The sequence below is a fragment of the Anopheles arabiensis genome, chromosome 2, assembly GCF_016920715.1.
Source record: "Anopheles arabiensis isolate DONGOLA chromosome 2, AaraD3, whole genome shotgun sequence".
NCBI classification, from domain to species: Eukaryota; Metazoa; Arthropoda; class Insecta; order Diptera; family Culicidae; genus Anopheles; species Anopheles arabiensis.
The window spans coordinates 69,013,262-69,036,655 of NC_053517.1; the positions used below are offsets into that span (position 1 = coordinate 69,013,262).

The 23,394-nt window shown below is 38.7% G+C and overlaps 1 protein-coding gene across 1 annotated transcript in view; it reads left to right on the plus strand.

The window, feature by feature from the left end:
- The first annotated feature begins 819 nt into the window (after nucleotides 1-819).
- The window catches only part of LOC120903605 (Down syndrome cell adhesion molecule-like protein Dscam2), an 89,335-nt gene continuing 66,760 nt past the window's right edge, over nucleotides 820-23,394 (plus strand). The window contains 1 exon segment of the mRNA XM_040313134.1: nucleotides 820-2,308. Coding sequence (XP_040169068.1) covers nucleotides 2,233-2,308 — 76 coding nt within the window. The 5' untranslated portion in view covers nucleotides 820-2,232.

A 23,394-nucleotide genomic window follows, 5' to 3' on the forward strand; every position in this document is an offset into this window, starting at 1 on the left:
AAGAATTTAATTTGTAACTTGAGATTTCGTTAAAAAGCTCGAACAGATTGAGAAATAGAAAACAGAGAGATGGTAGGAAATTCAAAATGCGCAGACGCTCTCTATTTCCCCGCCATCGTCAAGCAATTGACAGCTGACAGGTGCTTCCAGTCGCCGGAAGCATATCCGACTGCAGACTATAGGGGTTGGTAGAAAATTTTAAAAGTTTTTGTTGTACAGGTTACAGCAAAAGCATAGCAATGCTGTAAAATGAATTAAGAAGAAGAACATACATGCAATTTGTTGTGTGTTAGTTGGAATACAAAGTGTTTCAAAAGCGTGCAAAATACATACATATTGATCGTATTTCATTGAATGATAAATAACAAATACTCATGCAAAAATGTTTAATTTTTATACATGACAGTGTACGAAAGTGTACAAAATGCTTGACTTATTTTTCTGTTCAGTTTTCGTATTACTCTCTTATCATTACCACTATATCGTATAGAAAAAAACAGTAGACAAAATTGCACAAGGATGCTGTAGAGAGCGAAAAAGGCTTTCGTGAGAGAAAAAGGAGTGTTTTTCTTCTCCAATTTCAAACATTTCTCTCTTACATTCTCGATTTTAGCCAACGTATGTATAGTTGTTAATGCAATGCTATGTGCTGTCTCTCTCTCGTTAGTCGGATCTCTTTAACATTTAAAGTACTCACCGAAAGGGACGAAAGAGTTGTGCCTATTTTGCGCGTGTCTGCGTGGTCGCCTTCCGGCGGAAACGAATCTGTTCAACCGAAAGCTTGCCCATAGAGGACAGGTCCTCTCAGTCGTGGAGCAATCGTTGTGTCGTTCGGTTAGAGAAAGGAAAGCAATGCGCTCGGCTTGAGTGACCCCAGTTGCCAAGCCAACGGACGCGGGAAACGGGTCCAGGGTTTCCGCTACACCAGCAGCCAGGCAATGCGGTTGGCGTCGTAGGGTGATCGGCAACCCTCCCAGGATATAGCAGCTTGCGGCAACTCGACCACTTAACAAGGGTACACGCGTCCCGTATCGTCTGTGCCAGGCGAAGACGAAACAGAAAGTTGGCTCTATTTGAGTTGCTTCTTGTATTCGTTCGGTAAAGTCCGAGGCTAGTGAAATTGAAAAGGATTTTGCAAGCTTGTGAAGCAGTGGTAGTGAGCGGTTGGTAGCGCAAGTAAAAAATACGACAAAAACACACACCATGTGGTTGCGCTCGTTCATTTCCACCAAACTCCTTGCCGGTACTGCAATGGAGCTACGTAGGCATCAGCCAAAGCGTGAGCATTGCATCGTGTCAGTTACTGTTCCTGTTAGTGTGGAGGTATAAAAGAAGTTTTACCAAAGTGTGTTGCGGCATGTTTAGGCGGGAATGATTGCATCCTGAAGCAGAGTGCATAATATGCTGGAAACGGTGCAAAACGCATAATGCAATTAAGAAAATCAAATGCTCATACTGTGTAATGTGCGAAAATGTAAGCTCTTTCGATAAGTTAGTAAAGTGAATCTAATGCACGATTGTGTGAAATTAGGCAAGGTCTGTGCTAAAGTATTTGCAAGCTAAATATAGCAAATAAATGAAACCCTTGCCAGTATGCAAAGTTAATGTTTTCGGCTTGGGCACATCGATCATTACTAGTGTCCGGTAAAGTGACATCACACGATTCGAATCATTGTGTATCTGTTAGGTGCATTGCCTTGGAACGTTCGCGTGGAAGCGGACCCACCGAGGAAAACACCTTCCGCTTTCGGTTCCCCTTGTCCACCAGACGAAATTTGCAGTGAAAAATAAGTGAAGCAAGAAGTGTGTGCAGTAGTGTTTGCGTGTATGTAAATGTGTATGTGCTAGTGGGAGAATATAGTACATGATTGCAGTTTCCGTGAACGTGTACGTGTGTGAGTGTATGTGTGCTTGTACAAGTGAACGTGTTAGTAAAACGGTGTATCCCACATTCATCCCAAATACTGCTTGCCAGTAAGTACAATGCAGGTGGATGCACAATGTTGTTTCGTGCTGATTGCAATACCAGCAGAGGGAAACGATTGGAATGTGTGCAGTGTGTGAATATGGCCAGTTGAAGCCTAAACCTTTGATGACGTATGACCGAGATGCACGATTGTATCGAGTGTGATATTATTTAGAGTGTGCTCACCAGTGAGCTGGTGAAAGAATAAGATAAAAGATTGGAGAATAATCTAAAGGAATTTTTACACTGAAAGTGACGGAATAAGCATGGCATGTACCAACAGGATGTGGAATAACCGAGCATCGCTAATGTTGTTTTTCTTCGTTTTATGGATAAGCGGGGGTAAGTCATTTGTGCTTGAAACGTTGAAACCCACAATAAAACATCTATTCTTAAAACCCACCATTATTTTTATAAGCACTTCGGGATGTAAAAAGGATTACAGCTTACAAAAAAAATTATTTATAATATTCATATAGTTATGTGAGCTATTTAGATAAATTTGATTCTCGTTTGCGTTTGTTTTCGATAGTAAAAAGTATATTAGATAGATCAGTGCAGTGGATCAATAATGTGTTAAATCAAGCTCATTACTTGATAATTACGCTATAGTTACACTGTTTCTGTGTCCAGTCCATTCTTATCAATCATTTTAAATCCGTCCAAATTGCAAATGTTTCAATAGCACCTGGTGTAAATGATCTGATACCGGAAGCTCGGTCCAAAAGGAACCGCCACTGCTAAATAAAATAGTACAGTCGTCTACCTGCATGGCTTAACAACATGCCCGTCGTGGGTTCAATCGTCGTATGGACCATCCTCGCTTAGCAAGTACGGACTATTCGGCTGCGTGGTTCTAAATAAGTCTCGAATGCCTGTATGGGCCGGCATGATCGCGTAGGTCGTTACCGACTATTCTCTGAACCAGGACAATAGATGAGTGGTAGTGATAAGAGATGTAAAACTATGTTTAGGATATCAAATATTAACATCAGTTTTCGCAGTTCTCATTTGTAATTCTCCTGCAATGCTGTTCTCAGATGGGATATTTGACATTTATTTTGTACCTTCCACACTCTGAAGAAGTATTATGTATAATCAAATAAGACTTACAAAGTATTGAAAAAAACAGCTCAAACAAATATATGTTGATAGTGCAACCAATATATTAAATGTTTAATAATAATAAACATGCAAAAAATATAACCTATTTTTAAAATTTGCGTATCAGACCTAACTAAGTTTATATAGCACGTATACAAAATTCAACAAATGGCAACCAATCCTTGCTTCTCGTGGTATGAAAAATTAATGTAAAGCATCAGCAACACCAACCAGTGCAAAACTAAAAATAATCTTAATCCATACGCCTGTAGCGGAGAGAACAAAAAGAGGCAAATTTCATTTTGAGCATCCGAGCCTTGGTATTGAAAATCGAAACGCAAAAAATCGTTTCATAGCTAAATTATTCAATGCAGAGAAAGAAAACAATGCAAACTTGAAATGTTTCGATAGCAGTCGAAACTATTGCAAGCGTATCAAAAATACAGGGCCCGGCTCGCAGACGGTTAAATGAAGAAATCGGTAGTGTCGGTTATTGGATTCTTTAGTGGTCGAGAAGTCGGCCTCGTGACCGTGCAAAACCGGATGACAGTGTTGCGGAAACTTCTTCGCATGTGAAACCGTACACCCTGTCGCCTTTATCGCAATTGACTGGGTACGCAATGTTGCGGATTGGCAAATCTCAAACAGAGTCCTGCTCCTGTTTCCTGCGGCGTACCGGCAACGAATCTTCGGGAGACATTTATTGGCAAGATGTACCGCAAGACTTGTACCACATGCTGAACACTCGCAGCTTGTGTTCTGGCTAGCTGTAGCTGAATTGCAGCGGAATCATTGCGGAAGGAACAATTTCGGTGGGATTCGTACAGTGAGAGGTGATGGAAAGTTTAAACGAGACTTCCAGACTCATGGTGACATAGCAGCCGCATGGTATTGCGTAACGCACAGTTGGTTTAGCAAGGGGTACCCGCTGTTTGATATCGTTTTTGTGATTTGTTGATAAATCATAGCCCACCATGGGGCAAGTGTCCGCATGCAAACTCAGCTGTGGTTTAGTGTAAATCATTGGCCTTTTTTTCGATGTATATTTTATGAATTTTTAGAATCTACGAACGGTATATTGTTTGGTACCCGTTTTGTGGTACACGTTTTAAGTAAGCCACATAATGACATAATAACATGACAACTGTTTTGGACTCCAATCTTAAATTATATGAAAATAAAAAAAAACTCTTTAAAGTTAGCTTACATTACAACATGGCATACAGTGTTTAGGAGTTGGCTTGTTTTTCATTTTAACTAAGATTCTGTTTTTTAAGAATCATTTTGATATTTTCGCAGTTTATACTCTTACTGAAAGTTTGATACTTATTTACACAACAATTTAGGGTTTTTTTTATCTCGGACATTATGATATTTAAAGTTAAAATAACCTAATGTGACCTGATCTGATACGACCTGATACGATCTACTATTCGTTTTAAATTAAGATAACGTAATAGCTGTAATTATATCGTTAACATTAATACAGTAAAACAATCATAACTGTCGCACTTGCTCTTCAACCATAGTTTATACAATGGCAAACGAATGATGTAATGAACAAGAGTGCTAATGCATTTTTTGTTGTTTAATTTTATAGGATAAACTAACAGAATATTAAACAATGTAATGTCATAAAATAACATATTATAATTAAATATAGTAAAGTTTGGTATTGCTTAATTTGATTAAAACTTAAATACAATAAAATATTATGTTTTAATTAATGTAAACTAATAAAATGTAATTGATAATGTCAAAATTCTTAATGATGTGGTTTGATGTGGAAACAAACTTTATGGTTAATTGCTTTGCTTGATATAAATGAAGTTAAATTCGAGCAATACTATTGCCAAACCAGTTGTGTAAACAGTCCAATATAAGTGTTGCCGTATATAAAAGGTTTTGAGAAGGAAACCATACAGCACGTTACGTCTCGAGGGGCTCTTCGTTTTGTTGTCCCTTCAACAATTGGCTGATATTTGATTCCGTTTCACTTGGGTTGCTGAAATTCGCCTTCTAAACGAGCTACTAATATGTTTATACGCCATCGGATTGGTGAGCCACAGGGAAAAAGGCGCTAAGCCGCCCACCAGAGACACTGCTTTGGCATTAGCAATATTGTGTCGAATAATAGAAACCGCCAGGCAAGGAAACAATCCTTTCTTCCTTTTGTTTGCAGGTGCAGGCTGAAAGGGGAAAAACAAAACATTACAAAACCCAACATGGGAAATTCAGTCTCTTGCTATCGCATAGCGAACGCCTTGGGTGTAGAACCGCAGCTTGTCACGTGCTGCAAAACGACGAAGAAGATATTTGTACGAGTTGGATTTGGAATTTGAAGTTGAATCTGTAACACCGTCATGCTTCTATCAACACGCCATGCCAGTGAGTGCTGAAGTGCGCCAAAACAAATATTTGTTGAAAAAACAAATGTCTATCGCACGTCTAGCTCTCTTGTAGAAGATGAAGCATTTTTGATTTTTTTTTACTAAATTAATTTAAGCGAAGAGTTTTTTTTTGTTTCAAACAGTTTTAAATTAATGTTAGCGTATTATTTTGGTGAAACTAATTAAATTTGAAATTATTTATAATACAATTAGTAAAAAGTATGTTCTCACACTTTACCCAGTAAACAATACTGGTTGTACTTAAAATTGTAAAATCAACATGCTGGGTACAACGACCGTGTTATCGGTCAAGGTTTGCCTGAAGCACTACCAGTAGGATACACTACGGCTTTGGCTTTTAGTGACTTATTGACTTACTACATATCAGGATAGTGTCAGTCTTACTTATGGGAGCTTTTGGGACTTGAACCCATAACGGGCATGTTGTTAACAGATATCTCAATTGTAAGATTTAAATAAATTATTTGTGAAGGTCCCATAGTACACCCGACAACTCCTACGACTTAACAACATACCCGCCGTGGATTCAAGCCTAGAATTGACTGTCTCCCCGTAACAAGGACTGACTATCCGGCTGCGTGGTACTGAGTAAGTCTCGAAATACTGTATAGGACGGTTTGTTCGCGGAGGATGTTACGCCATCTAGCATAAATATTTGAAGACCCATTTTAAATTAAACGCGGTCATTTTCCTTTAAATTGTTAAGTTGTTGTTATAACTACAAAATTGTTTGATAAATATTGGGATATGAACGAGTCGTGAATATTTAAACAAATAATCTTAAGCATAGAAAACGAGTTACACTAAGCAAATTTTATGGAAAGCCTGCTATGAGAAAATGATTAACTATTCAATTGATTTCCAAACGTTCTCTCTGACCATACGTAACTGCTTATTGGTTTAATATATCAAACATCGATTAGCCAAAAACTTTATGACAAAAGCAGCCCAAGTCATAAACTTGTGCGTGTACAGTTTAACACATCTCATATACAAGAGAAGGCTTTAAATTCATCTCGTAGTCTTGAAATCGAAACCAACATATAACAGAAACTCGATTCAATTTCGCAATGACCTACACCATCAGACAGATCTAACAAAAAAAGGGTTAGCTGTTATTCGAGGTTGGCAATTTTATTTATGATTTACACTGCGCTTTGACGCGTCCATCCGCAACTCGTCCCATTCGGCTGGAGGAAAGCTCATAAAACCGTCAACAACCGACCGCAACCGGGTAGGACGAAGCATCTTGCTTTTGCTGCCAAGATGTAGGCTGGCGTCGTCGACTCAAAGTGCTTGGGGACTTATCTGTGTGTATCGCGTTGTCAGGGAAAGGAAAAACAATTTTCTTATCCAGCTCTCGCATGGACCAACCATTGTGCGGTGGATGGTGCAAGTAAATTTCCCGTCGGACCATCTTCGGTTCCTCATACCCCGATTCCATCTTCTTTTGTTTGGTGCCCTTGCGGAGGTCGCTTTGTATTAGAGAGTTTACTGTCTGTTGGCATTGTCGAACATTTTTCACATTTTTGAATCTCTTTACTTTCCTTTCTTATGTCAGTGCTTGCCTTTTTTTAAGAAAGTACTAAAACTTTTAAGAAAGCCATCGCATTCAAATCTTTAGGCAGCGAATGCCGCCGTAGAAACGAACGTCGAATGAAACTTTTTAAATTAACCGATTGAAGCAAGAGATTGTGGGTGAAGTGTATATTTTTTATATATATTAAACGCCAAATGAGTGTTTTCCGATCTGTTGAGTTTGCCGGTCTGGTGATACAGTTGTCAACTCGTACGACTTAACAATATGCCCGTCATGGGTTCAAGCCCCTAATAGACCGTGCCCCCATACGTAGGACTGACTATCCTGCTATTATAACAATAAGTCACTGAAAGCCAAGCTCACTTCACTAGTGGGTACAGGCAGGCCTTGACCGACAACGGTTGTTGTGTCAATAAAGAAGAAAAAACGCCAAATGGGTACCATGGGGAAAGCAAAGTTGAAAACAAAAGAAAAGTACAAAAAAATAATTTAAAAATTGGTTTGTGTATTTGTATGACCGAAGTGTTATTGTGTATAATACTACTACTAGTTTCCATAACCACTCCATTACTCCTAGTTTTCGCATTTTTACTATATATGCAAAATAAATTATAAGGGGTTAGTGAGGAGCGTTTGTGGTTGTAAAAAAGGAATTTTCAACATTCAGCTCTTACAATAATTAATTAACGTTATTTTGGCCGTCTATCAGTATCTATTGCTGCACTTGAAAAAAATACAATAGTAGGTTGAGTTTCGTAAAATTTCATAAAAATTTAAATATTTTGTTGAATTGTCTGCACCTTCCATTACATAGAACATCCTGTTTGGTTTACTATTGGCTGTTTATCAATATTTTTTGGTCTAAGTTATCTTAAGCTATTGATATGTCGATTTAAATGTTTGGTTCATATAAAAAAATGATCGTTTTTTTGCATTTACTCTTATCACAATAATTCTTTTAATATTTTATACCGAACTAGGATAAACATTTCGGAAAATGTAAGGCATTGATTGGCTTATCACATTTTTAAAATTACATTTTTTGCAACCGTGTTCGTGTGTCCATCGCACGAACTCACCTTCCCCGTAGCAGGAACTAACTATAAGGCCAAATATGTGAGTCAAACGGAAATGTATTAATCAAACCCATTCTAAGCAAACGGAAATTTTATCGGTATTATAGAAGGTCGTTAGAGACTTCACAAGATTCGTTGAATAATTCTTTCGTTAGCCTAACATATTGCTGTCAAATTACTCTGTCAACAATTGTATTGTCAGGAGGAAACGTGTCAAATAATTATGCACAAGTGTATGATATATTAACGAGTGTTTCTTGCGTTTCAATACTAATATTTCATCAACGCATGATCTGCCAACCGTACGATACGATGTTTTGTATGACTACATGATAAATGTAGATTTGATGTCAATCTTTAAAAAAAAGTTATTCGTACTGGAGAATATTTACTTCAAACAATTGTTCAATTGTTCTAAAAAATCTAGCAGGAAATGTGTAGCAGCTGAACGTCAAAATTTCCATCTTTTTTAAACCATTTTCCATTTTTAAGCGACTTATAAATATTATGCCAACACATTTATGGTCCTAAAAACAATTATTTCACTTTTCATACAAATTAAATGGAAAAGAGTCTCCCGCATAACGAGGAAAGCACTGGAACGGATTAAATCCGTTGTGTGAGGTTCCACTGTATTATATTAGGGGGACATTTTGTATCAGAGCACCAGCTTTTCCAAATCATTCCTGAAGTGAAAGTGAAAGTGAAGTTTTGTAATATTGCTATTTCTCCTGTGTCATGGGCTCAAGCCCCGAATAGACCGTGTCTCCATACGAAGGAGTGACTATTCTGCTATGGTAACAATAAGTTACCGAAAGCCAAGCTCACTTTCACTAGTGAGTACAGGCAGGCCTTGACCGACAACGGTTGTTGTGTCTAAAGAAGAAGAAGAAGAAGACATCTTCTATGCATTTTGTTATTCCCACACTTTTTACGTAAAATAGAACACTTTCTGTAACTTTTATCTGACGGAAAGTTGTTTGACAAAAATTGGTCTTCGTTTAAGTCAGCTAATGCAAATGTTTGATAAAACATTTTGCTCGATTGCAAACGTCAAACAAGACACATAACACCAAAACCAAACTTTTTCTCCTACGATCGAATCACATAATTGGCTTTTATATCTGACTGCGTGGTATTTAATCATTCTCGTATGCTTGAATAGGCCAACATGACCTCGTAGGTTGTTATGCCGAATAGAAGAAAAAGTTTGTTTTCAAATATATTAGTTTTTATCCTTTTCATTTTCAAATAAATCATCTCTATAACATAAAGTAATCCATTTTTATTATTATAAAGCATGTATCCTGTCGAAAACATATCGACATTATTGATAAAACAGTAAATAAACCAACAGACAACCTAATCATAGCTGCATTGCTAAAAATAAAAAATGGGTAATGCAAGTCCAAATAAGAACGGACATGTATATTAAATGTACTTTACTTGTCATAAGACATTTTGACATACTTATTTTGTAATCCTTTTCTAAATCTGTTACACACTACCAAAATTTAAAGAAACGCTTTTTACGAATCAAAATAAACGGAATGGTCATCAAAAGGATGGTCAAGCACTGAATATTCATCCATTTGAGGCGTAGTCTTTATTGACGACACAAGAGAATGCAATTTATTCATTTGATGTCACGTGCAGCTTGAATGATATATTATTCAGTAAATATTTACTTACCCCCTGTTATTTGCAACTATTTAGTTCAAAGCTTTTGACCAGTCGGACCATTTTAGACCGTTTTCCGCACACTGAATTCGGATGGAGATTTCCTTGGACTGGTGCATTTTGTATTGTCATCACCACGCTTCATTTGGCATTATTGGCTGGTGGGCCGGATAAAAAAAAAACGATGAGAAGCTGTGTGTTACGCTAAGTGCAGCTACGACGGGAGCCTTCTTTTGGATGATTCTTACCATTCTTACCACCACTGCCATCTTCCATCCGGCTGGACGCCTTTGCTTCTTTCGACAGACGTTTTCATTACACACCAGGTCGCACCAGACATCGTCCCACATGCCACTCAAGTGTGCCACTCGTGTCTTGATGTTCGGGGTATTCGTGATTTTTACTGAGATTTTTCTCAGTACCATCGCTGGAAGGATAAATACTAAGCAGCGATTCAGACACTGGCTCGCTTCCCTTTTCCCACTCTCAAGTAACACGAACTAGCCAATCGCAACCGTGAAACGGAATGTATAGGGAAAATGAAAGTCCTTCGAATACCGTCCTGTCGATCGGATGCCATCGTGCGCTTCCTCCTCCGGAACGGAATGACATCACGTAAACGAAATGATGTTGCTTAACGGGTGATTGGATTGTGGAGAAATGCTTTGTTGATGCTTCACGTCCGTGAGCGGTGTTGAGCGGGTACGTAAGACGAAGGGATGTTGGTCTCTCAAGTGTGCATGATTGTTTTCCACTTTCAACGTGATTCTTTCTTTCTGACGCCTGTCTCGTTGGGCCGTTGGTTCAGGCACGTGCGGCAAGGCGCGATTGTAACTAATTCCATTACCAAAAATTGTCAGCACTAGGCAAAAAAAAAAACGATGGCGTTTTTTTTGTTAGTATATTTTATTTTGGTTAAACTCAAGAGCCAATCGAATGAGAGATGGCTGGTGGCAATAAGTCCCTTCGCAAGAGTCAATAGGCATCTGTCATCCAACCAGATTTACCACAATCCGATGCGTAATGGTAACTAGAAAACGATTTTTGTAATAAATTTGTTCTCTGTTTTCGTTACCACATGGTCTTCCTAGATTGCAGTATCCTAAACCCGTTGCTCACAAATCACTACCCGCACCCGGTATGTCCGTGTGATGGCCGGGCGCTGGGCGGAAGTCCTCAAAAGTTACTTCATGTTACACATGGGCAATGAAAATTTATGAACAGCGAATATACAGCGCTCACAGCGGAAAGGTTACGCTCAATGGCACGGAACTGTCAAACGAGCAGCAACGCAACCATGTCTTTGCTGCCTCCCTGTGCCCTGCGTATCCTTCCTACGGTGCCAGTTGAGTCTGCAATCGTTGCACAGCCAAACCGCGAAAGACTTTCCCTAACTTTTCGCGCGACACGAGCCGGTTCTATGGTAGCCGCGTGTTGCTCGGGTGCCGCCTGGGGCTTCTTTATCATTCTTCTTATCGTAATCTGGAATCGCGCTCACTGTCTTACACGCTCCGGTGAAAGTTGTCTCTGCTGCTCAGTCGCGTTACGCACAGTAGAACAAAATCTACGAATTGTGTTGGACAAAACTACCTTACCAATTTTTCATAAAAAAAAACTTTATTAACTACTATTGATTTTTAAAAGAGAAAAAAGGACAGAAAATCAAAAAGCGAAAAACATAACATGATTTAAGAACAAAAACTATTTTTTTAGCAGACACTAAGCATAAAGTGTACACAAATGTTTATGCTAGCTTATAGATATTTAAGAAGCGGGTGAATAAATTGCAGCATTATTAAAAAAAGTAAAAAATGCCATTGAAATTTGTTAGTGTGAATCTTACAAACGATTCGCCTCATGTAATTACTACTATAATATTTAATCAAATATGTCTACACATTTTTTTCGCGATAAGGTATTTAAGCTTAAAACAAACGGTGTTTGATTGTCAAGTAGTAATGTTATATGTGACCTGCAATATAGCCAATCTCCATTTTATCATTACACCTTTGTAGGGATCAATTGTGGAGCGAATGAACAGAAATTATTTTACATTTTTTCTGTAAAAAGTTTGTTCGACCACTGATTGTCTATTGTATTAATGACCGGATCATTTGACGTGGTTTTATTTGTAAACGTTTAGGAAAAAGTATCTCATTATTTATCTTTATTTTTTATAATTTTATTTCCAATTCACACTTTCAAAAAGCAATTATTCATTGTGTGACCTGGCTGCTTGCTGCAAGTTCATCACAGTACTGTTTACCGTTCATTTCGTGCCTCAAGCATACTAATCCCACCACCGTGCGACACCTAGCGGTTAGATCTTGCTTCGCCACCAGCCGACCCGTTGTTTGGGCCATGTTCTTTGTCAAAGTTGTTTGATTTTTGGACATTTATTATTCCCACAGCTCCAACCTCCGTCGCGGCGAAGAAACGCGCGTTTGTTCATTTTGGATGTTTGATGATTTTTTTTCGGTTCCTTTCTACTTTCTTATTACGCTTGGTTCGTGTTGTTGTCTCCAGTGATCTAGAGTCTACCGAATGCTGTACTTTTTTGCAAAACGTTTTGCTACAGTTTTTTCACTGGGAAAAGAGAACATTATTTTGTTTTGTTTTTGAATCGCCTTCCCCCGTTCCTCAAGCCTTACCCTCACATCTTTTGATGCGATCTCCAGCATGGCTAGTTGTACAAATAAGATCATCCAAGTGACACAGCCATCGACAAGCAACAATAAAACGAAAGCAATAAAGCCTGCTTGTAGGAACGGTCGCTAGACAAGGGATGAGAATCACGGCAGAAATTAAGTTTGTTTTCTTGTTGCGACCGGCAGCAACGGGAATTTGCGGGAACGAAACGTAGAGAAAGAAAGAGGCATGTGGGCAGGGTAGTTCTTTTACCGAAGCTAGAATCGTCGTGTTTATTTTCGTTTGCACCGTTTCGCCCCCAAATCGTTGCCCGAATATGTGCCTCCAAGGGGCAATCAATTAGGTGGCTTCTATCTTTTTACTGCTGTTTACTGTTTCGTGTTAGTTAGTTCTTCCCGTGGGGCCAGCCTACCTTGGGGGTATGGATTCCGATGTCCCAACACAGTGGTCACGGGTGTTTGCCACGACATGGTAAGGTGCGTCCCAAATGGACGTTTGCCTTTCGGATATTGTGCCCGGGTGTGTCTCCCATACTCGGGTGATGATTGCAATATCGTTGCACATCGAGCAATATACGAAAAGAAATCTCACGGGTAAGATGTGTCCCACTGCTAAAAGTTGATTGCTTAAAAGAGGAGGTATTTTAGGAACCGTTCAAATCCCCGCAATAGTATTGACGTAGAAATTGGAGTTTGGCCCTGCTTTATCAGCGCACTTCTTCAAGATTTATATTTTGTTTTTAACTACCAAACATCCTCTAAACGGTTCCGTTCCCTTCAGCGCTCAGACCTTTGATATAACGCTAAATTGAAAAACTTTGGACGGATTATTATAGCAGCGTCACTGTTGTTTGCCTTACTTTACCTCGCTAACTACTTTGTCTCGGTCGTTTAATTTTCATCTACCTAATTGCGCGTTAAAATGAATACCACGTGCGCAACAAAGGGAACTCCCTACTGCGTACCTGTTTCCGTCTGTTAAATCACCATCTTCTACCGTCCTCCGACCTCCACAGGTGGTTCCAAGCGCGTAACAAACAATGGACTTTCCTTAAACATTGCCGGTGAGCGATTTTCTCAACGCAAACAAAAGCCGTTCGTGTACTTTCAGCCCGCACGCTGCAAAAGACCGTCAGGACACTCTCCCTTTTACCTCGCACGCCGCACCAGGGGAAATCAAGCCTGCTCAAGATGGAAGCGCACCGCGGTATGTTGTGTGCAATGTGATTTACCTTCCTGTGACGGTCTATTAAGCTAATACATGGCTACGGTACGTGCCCCTAAGGAGACACAACACAAAGCAAATCGTCTGTTTTTCTTTGCCAAACCGTTCGTCTCGGCACAGCCCTGGCCGGATGTCCGGCAGAATGTTTTCTTATTCTTTGGTTTGCTTTGATGATGGTCGGCTTTTATTTTATTGGCCAAGTAGTTCGACGAAAACTGCTTTTTTACATCCTTTTCCGTCCAATGTTCTATGGCATGATGCTGAATACACGCTGATATTGTGTTTCGTTGAGTTGGAAAAACAAAGATTGTGTAAAATATTTCCTGTTCAGTGAGATTAGGCTATTTCTTTGGCCCAGTTTATCGCTCATATTTCAGTATTATGAAATGCAAGAGTATATCTGCTGACAATGAAAAGCTTCTAAATCGTGTTCTATCCTAATCATATTTTGCTTTGTACGTTATATATTAAGTTCTTGTATATCGCATACAAATGCCCCCATAAGTAGGACTGACTATCCCGCTATAGTAACAATAAGTTACTGAAAGCCAAGCACACTTCACTATTGGGTACAGACAGTCCTTGACCGACAACGGTTGTGGTGCCAATGAAGAAGAAGATCGTCGTAAGAAAAGTAACTCCTTCTATCGTCAAAGATTTATACTTATTAATTTAAAACGAATCGAGTGCATCCAGCAATCATAATTCAATAGAAGAAGGTAATACGCACGCACAAACGAAATTTTGATACTTTCAACACCGTTTATCACGCACAAATCCACATGTTTTTAATTACGAGCACCATTCGAGGAGATCATGACAAAAAAATTAAAAAAATATCACTTGGGTTGGGTCAATATTACGTATGCAGGCACGGTCCATTTGGGACTAGAACCCATAACGGCCATGTTTTTATGCCTTACGAGTTGACACGTTGTGTACCACAAGACTGGCCTTGTTTCTATCGCATATGATTTAAAATTTTTATGGAATTCGCGAAGATGATTTTTGTAAAAAAATATTATAGTCGTATTACAATATTCATGGCTCAGTAATTGGAGTAAATGGACTAGAATACATCCACATACATGCATACATACATGTCATTAAAGCTCATTCAGGGCTAAAAACTAAAAATCATTTTAGAGTAAAAAAAATTACTAATAATTATGGATACGAATACATGTAAAAAATATATTTATAAACCCAATTTATGTTGGTTACGGTCAGGCTTAATTAAAATCAGAATATTATCGTCAAAGTTGTTCGATGACAATTCTACTATCAGACCAATGTATGAGAGAATAAAAGGTATTCTTTTTCGTGCTCTGTAAATTATGGTTCATCATCACATTATAATAAATATTTACAATTGCATATGATATATTTATGTATGCGGTGAAAACCAAAATATACGTACAATTTGAGAAACAAAACAACATCTCACGCTTAATCTAATCCCTTCTTAACTGAGCATAACCATCAAAGAAGCGAGGCTACCAACTACCTCAAGAGGAGCTGAAAACAACACCGCCTTCAGGGCAATCTTGCCAACAGATGCTAACGACCTACAAAGCAGAAAGGCACATCAATCAATCATCTTAACAGACTTGCAACGCCGACCAGGCAATTCAGGGTGTGGACCGACCTCCATTCCACCAAAAACATCTTAAGCAGAGTTGTCCAAAACCTATCCCAAGCAAAAGCCGCCCAGGAGAAAGAGTTTCCGACGATGAGCCGACAATTTGGTGCCTGCCGACTGCCTTGTTTCCCGAGCCTTCAGCTCGGACCCAACATTCATCAATCACATCCAAAGCTCAGCAATGATTCTGGCGATTGCGGTAGCAGCTTTCTAGGGTGATTTTTCTGGGGCGCAAATTTTGTCCCCTAGACTAATGGCTGTCATTCAAAGTTGACACATATCGCATGTGTGAGTATGTGTGCGGTTTGATGGCAAGGTGCTTTGACCTGCGGTATTTGATCCGAGACCAAAGCAGTGATCTGTTACGGTTGTATTTTCGTAATGGAGGGAAAAAGGTACAGCTGGAAGCTTCCAATTATTGTAAACGAAGAATGCTAATGCATCTAATCCGTGGCTTTCGTCCGGTTTATCGTTGGAGATGTTGGAAGGGTTTGCTACAAGGTTTCTTTATGCGTCAAGACATTTAAAAAAAAGAAAAGAATCACGAAGAATAACAATACAGAATAATGGATCTTTTGGCTTACGGAGTAGTAATGTATCGCATTTAAAACATCACACATAACAGCAATGGGGATCGTTAATTTGGCACTGATAACGCATCTTGTGGAAACAAACACACAATTATTTAGGGTGGTGTAAATAGTTAACAATTATCTTTCTATTGATTATATTCTATTTACAATGATTCTATTTATTACGAATAAGGGAGGAAAGAAAGAACGAGAACGACTTGTCCTTTGCCGCTTATCGCAACAAAAAAGTGATAACGCACGAGAAATTGTCGCTCTCTTGCCATGCGCAACGTGCTCACTCGAAAAACTGTGACGTCAGGTTGGCGGTCAAAGTGTTAACAACTTCTTTTTAACACTTGGGATTAAACTACTGATGAATTCTCACCTTTTTTTTGGATGCGTATGGTAGAATCACTCTATCATGGTTTAAAAATCGTAGTTAGTTGTTATTCCAGATTTATGTCCATGTTCATCATGTTCGAAACGGTGAAAGGTATTGTGAAATGTTTGAAACGTATTTTTCTACCATTTTATTAACATAGCTGCTTAGGGTTTACTGGAACGACCTCTCAGGTAAAAGTCATCGTGTAGCATTCAGTTGTAGTACGATATACGGTTTTGAAACTTTGTCTACAAAATTTTAAGTTCCAATTTTAAAAAATCGTAACGTTTGACGTCGTTAACGATGACTAACAATTCAACAATTGTTTTTTTTTTATTGTTTGTAGCAAATTTTTTTCTGAGTTTTTAGCTATACTACCTATATTCTAACTCGACTCAGCTTTCCGGTTATTTTTTAAAGGAAATTTACTCTACACGATAAAGACAAATAGACGCTTCAGCTTTCCGGTAATATTTATTTATTTATATAGCTAAGATAGCTTAGTTTTATACAAATAGTTAGTTGCAAATACAAATAATATAAAAATAGTACGCAGAAATTTATTATTTTTGTGAGCTTTACCAACCGGGCTCGTGCCTTAACAAGAACATACTTGTTAAGAAAAGAAAGAAAACTGCGAGGTCGAGAAACGAGCGTGAAAGTGAAAGCAAAACACATTATCAAGGATAATGCGATTTTTGTGATGGGAGACAATTCCAGCAACAAGCGATCACTTGCCATGCGACTCGCAAGTATGTATGTGTGTCTCCAAAGTATTTTCTTTCTGCACAAGCTTTTCTGTGGGATGGGAAGAAGAAAAGCCTAGCTATCGGTGCCACTTCGAAGAGGATGGAAGAGATAAAGTAAATGGAAACAAGTACTCCCATTTTCCCATCTCAGGGAAAGATTTACGAAATTCAATTTCAACCCCTCGGAGGCTTGAAGTATGGTCACATCGTTGTTGATACGATGCGATACCATAATGGTAAACGTAAATACCCGTCCTCACGGAATGCTATGTAGCTGCAGTTTGCATAAATACCACAGCGGAGGAAAAGCGGGATAAACACGATAGTGTGATAATCTTTGTTATGAAAAAGCTTTTTCTCACGCAACATCTTTGAAAGCTTTGTTATTGCCTATTGGCTAACGACATGATTTGATCGAGCTTACCGTTTGTCCTGGGACCATATTATCAAAAGCAATTGTTTGCAATGATTATTTTCAGTTGCTGAGTGAGCACCACATTTTGTTTGTTTAACATGTTTGTAACATGTTGAGATGTGCACATTTGTGTTCTATTCCTAGGCAATAGGTTAAAAGTATTCCATAGTTTTTTTCCACAGAGAAAAGAATGAGGTTCATTTGATTTAGCCAACTCATAACAATGTTACTTTGAGGACACATAAAACACAAAATACTTAGTATTAGCTAAGCTAATCGTTAGCAGTTTTAAACTACAGGTTAATATGATAAATAAATATAATACTGCATATTGTATCATTTTTACCAATTATTCAGCAATGCAAACTAAAATATTTGATAATAAATGTCCGATACATGCCACCAAAGGATACGACCATCTGTACTGATAAACAGCAACAAAAGTGCCCATGTAAGCGATGACGAAGCCTTATCCCAAACCATTCCACTAGACGATGGAAACAGCGAACGGTTTCCTCAAAGGCGTTAGGAGTAGAGCTCTCAGAGCACTTCTGATCGAACCGTCCATGGAAGAAGTGCTCCTTTTGACGAAATCACAATAGCGATACGTTGCTTTCAAAACACACCCGTATTGGTGTGTGAATATTTTTCGATTGAAAATCTCAAGTTGTTTTTGCTTTCTTCATGCAAACTCTCCTAGTCAGCGCATACATAAGCAATAGCACGAGACACGATAAAACCCTGGTTTGCCGTGGCTTGACTACCGTCTGAAGTGTGTTCCACCCTTTGAAGGATTTTTCTCATTTATTTTTTTCCCAATTTTATGTATCGATGCTTTGGTCGGTTTGTGGCTAGCTGATCACAGTACTCTAACTTGGTTGCTATGTGAACAAAACGGGGTGTAAAGCAAAGCAAAACGGTAGAAACGAACCGAGCGCATGCATACTGTGTACGGCTTCTTTAGAGCGAAATTCTTTCGAGCAGCAATGCAGCAACACTTGACGATCATTTTCAATCAAACTATGTCCCAGCGATGATAGGACCCTCCAGTGAGTGCTCCAGTGCTGTGGACGAATACAATATTTATTTTTATGGTTTATTTTTCAAAACTGTTGAAGTGTTTCATTCTGTCTTTTGTTGTAGAGAGCAACGCTTTACAATATCCGAAGCATAATGTGAGTAAACATATTACAGTATAATTTTTGTTTGTGGCACTAAACAAAAAAGATGAGGCACAAAACTGTGGTACAATAAAAATAAATTAGTATAACATCTTTAATTTTTTTGTTTGCTGTAAAATTGTACACGGAAAAAACCTACCTACCTATTAATTTGATTGACTATGAGTGACTTATTCCATCTATATCATTCAGGAAAAACTATTTTATTCTGTTTTATGTAATCTTTCTAGGTCTGAACAATTTTGTATACCTTTCTAATTCTATTGAGTTTGTGAAGAAGAAAAAGTGACATTTGTAGCCATGACATTCTATGAAAGTAAAGCAACATCTATGTCCCATCGTGTTGAGACTCGAGAATGCAAAGTATTCCAGATTTGCATAGATAATAGTGTCATTATCATTTAATTTAAATACATTCTATACATCCGATAAAGCATAGAGATTGCAAAGTGGAATGATTTAAGTAAATGTAAATTGCCTACAAAACCCGAAACTTCCGAGGAATAGACAAGTTAAGTCCTTCCAGAACAGAAGAATATCAAAATAGGCTTTGTCGTATTTCTTGTAATGCTACATATATGGGAAGTATCTAAATGAGGAAAAAATGTTTCCAAAGTCTTCTCTATATTATTTATCAAAACAACCATAAGCGCTCTTGACCTGCCGTAATCAAAGATAAAACGAACTTACTTTTTTACGCATAATAGGATAGTCAGTTTTGCGTGTGGGTGGGTCGATCCTTACGGGATTTGAACCCATCACGAACATATTATTAAGTCGTACAACTAGACGAGTGTGTCAAGAACGATAATACAAGTTACATTAAACTATTTTATTAAAAATAGGTTGCCTAAGTAAACGCTGCATGTAACAATTATTTTTGGCACTAATCTCAGTTACTATTAACATTACTCTTTACATGGCCACACTCTAATTAACTTTATTGTACTTAGACAAACACATGCAAGCGAAAGCTAGCAGTAAAAACTTGAACATAATCATCAAAATCAAAAAAAGAATTACCATTTACGCCTATTATATATTCTACCCCAAGACTATCTGACTCTCTGACATCCAATACTGTAGAATCTCTTTTCTAGCGTATAATTATGACTTCTGATCTAAAAGTCTACATGTCTGGTCAACGCTACCGCAAAGCACGACTCAACACCCACTCAATCAACAAATTAGCGACATATCCGGTTGCCCCTGCTCATGCACCTCCATCGGGAAAGGATGGTTCGATTTCTTTTTGTCACTCCGATATTCCTAGCACGATTCGGCTGGGGGAATCACTTTCGTCACCACCATAAACTTACCACGGCTATAAGGTACAGAGAAAAAATAATCTCGAGAAAGGACAACGACTGTTCGACGGCAACAGTTGCACTTCTTGCCAAAAGTCTTCACCCGTTCCATTGCTAAGCGTAGGAAGTGTCGCATTTGATTTTTTTGTTGCTCGAGATAGATGCAGCACGCCAAGACACCTAGCACATGCATTTCTTTAAAATCCGGTGTTGGGGGTTCATCTGGGAAACGACTTTTAGTTTCTGACCTGGCAGCACACCCTACGTTAGCAGCGAAGAGATGCGCACGTACCTAATAAAGTCGCCGAGATAAAACTTCTTGGACTTGTTCGTACCGTAGACTCTGGTTCTGCGGAAGCAGCTACCGGATCTGGTGTGAGAAACCAAAAGATGTTACTTGTTGCACACTGCGTCTTTGTAGGAACTCGGGTTGGGACGGCACTGCAGAGAGGTTTTGTCTCATTCCGGTTACGTTAGCTACGGTTTTCGATCGACGGTTACCCAGACCACACCACTTTATCACAATCTAGAAAGCTGAAATTTCAGATCACCCAGACCGAGCAAAGCAAACCGGATATGGGTCCTAGTGTCTGTGCAGAGCAGGCAAAGGAAGCTGGGTGCTGGTACTGGTAGCGGAGAGTGCATTTTTTGCGTAAACTCAGATTAGTGAGCAGGCAGTAGTGGATCCTTTCCGACGCTATGCAACGGACGAATGCACCGAAGCCAATGCCGGTGACAAAGTACAATGCCAAGGAAAAAGGATATCCAGCCGGAAGCGAGTTTGCAAAGCACTTCGTAAACCTCGCTAGCGAAGAACAAATGGCGTCGCTTAATCACGCCCGGTGCCAACGGTGCTAGCTGTAAAATAATGCGGATATTATTTTTGGCTCGATTTGGGGCAAGATAAGCTCGATTCGGCAAATTTTCCACCCGCCATACTTATTGCGAACGTGACGTTGGGTAGGTTTAATTGAAATCCTTAGAGATAAAGTTGCACAGAGGGTATTTTATCAATTGTTTTACTGTCCAATGTGCATGTTTTGTATAATATACCTTCTGTTTGCTTGACGGGTTAAGCTGCTTAAAACAAAAAGGAATTGTGATTTATGATCAATTCGAAATATTTCTTTAATAAGTAAATCAAACAACAAACCATTTGAATTTATGTTTTGTAACGATAAAAAACACTTTGTACATGAGTGTATCGGAACTGCCGATCAATGCGAGTTAAAGAGAATACATTTTTCATTAATATAATATTTATAATAAGTTTATACTTAAAATTTGATAACAATAGTTTCATAATAATTACAAAATTTAATTTAATTCTAATATATACTGCACAATGGCAAAAATGGGGCCAATATCGTATGAACGTCTTTTTGTTGCATAAGAATCAAGTTATTTTTGTTTCATATGTGTGCATGTTGCAGGACGATATTTATTCCTTCTTTAAACAAAAACTAATATAGCACTATTATGAATTCCTATAGACAAGGTTTCCTTGTCATTTATGGGGATGAAAATACCCATGTTTGATGTCAATGCCTGTAGACAGAACCATAAATAGGATGGTTTGTAAATATGTTGGAAATATTATCGCATATTTAAAATTATAGTTTTGAGTCTATTACTCAGAAAATTATTAAAGAGTAATGATAACTTGAATATCAGATGCAGTATAACATATTTCGAAATCTAAGAAGTGACTCGCAAAAAGTATTACTCAATTATCTTATTTTTAGTTCAGCTAACTTACGTTAACAATCATCCAATTACTTCTCATTTCTTCAACTCTTAATAAAACCAAACCATGCCATTTTAATCAATACTATCAATATTCAAACAACCATACCTTTTTTGAGCATTCTCCTCCTCTCAGTCGTTGGAATGAAGCAACAAGTTTGTCCACATCTCGCATGCAATGAAGCACTCGTCCGATTGTCATATGATAGCAGTATTATTAGTACATAAAGTTAATCAAATATAAGAATAAACTTGCCACTCCTCTCCATTCAATCTCTGATGTCACATTAAAAGAGCACAACTCGCAGAATAAAATCCAAAGCACAGAACACTGGCAGACAAAAATCAGCGACAGATTCCAACTATTCCGCGTGGTCTTCGGTCGTACGCGCTTTACTCCTTCCATGTCTATGCACGGCACAACTCCCAACGTTTGGCCTTTGTGTACGTGACAGGCATTGAAAAACGCAGCACCAAGTATACTCGATATCATTTTTTTTTTCTGCACGAATCTCGAAGGGACTGTCCCAAGACGAATGTGATAGACAGGGTAAGATCCGTCTTTGGAACGCTCTTATCATTAGTAGTTGCGGTTGTACGCACGAACTACTGTTGATAAAAGATTCATTGAGCGGGCGACAGCAACTTTTACCGTATTTATTTCATTTGTACAACAGATAAGAATTTCACGGTCGTTAAATCGGTATGATAAATGGTAACCGTAGTAGATCAAAATCCTGGTACCACCCCCAGCATCAAGCTGCAACAGATGTCTTGAGGCCAATCACTGTTGCCCAAACCCTACTTCTCCTCCATAACCCATACCAACAAGCCAGATTCCTCTGGATTCTGCTATTGCGAAGAGTGAAGGATAACCGGAAGCTGGGTGCAAAATAAATCCAAACCATGCATGAACTAAACAAAAACCGCACGCAAACACGGCGGTCGCTGTGAGTGGTCAAAAAGGGCAAGAAAGCGCTACGATAAGGACTGGCCCCCAGCTAATTCTTCTTCCCGAAAGGGGGAACTGCTAAAGGGTACGGGCCAGCATCCTTTTGCGAGATGAAAGGCTGGAGAGCCAATGCTTTCCTGCACCATGCCGCCTTTCATCGGCTTTTACCAAATCCATCCATTTCCGGTTCCTGCCAGCCAGCAGGATAGCCTCTTGTGCAGGGTGTTTCATATTTTATGCACAGTTTGGTCCACTTTCTTTCTTTTTTTTATATTTATTTATTGCCGGAAACCGGAGGTAAAAGGCGATTTTATGGCGGAATGAACGTTCAACAGTGGCAGTGGGAGCAAAAGAAGAGTAGTAAAACGCAACAGTCTCATTTTTGCTGGCTGTGAACTTTCAGAGTTTTTACCGGTAGTGATGTCGTCCTTCCTACTTGTTCATGTTGTTTTCACTTCAATACGTTTCATTTCTTAGCTACTTGGCGTATTGCGTCTTGGGTATTTATTTTTTAGTATTAGTGTTTGGTTTTTTCATTTTATTCTTCTTTGTTTTGTCCATTACTCAATTCAAAGAGGGGGGAAGCTTCTAGCAACGGAACTCTGGGTGGATAAGAACATCTTTCTTTCAACAGGCAATATTTCTTTCTGCCGAAGTACTTGTTTGATTTTTTTTCTTATTCGGGTTGCGTAGGTAGGGTAGATCAAACGGGGTGATGGCAACGAATCACTAAAGCATTCCAGCATCTCCACAACCACAACCGAAGCACTCTGACCGCCGGCGGAAAATTACTCTGCA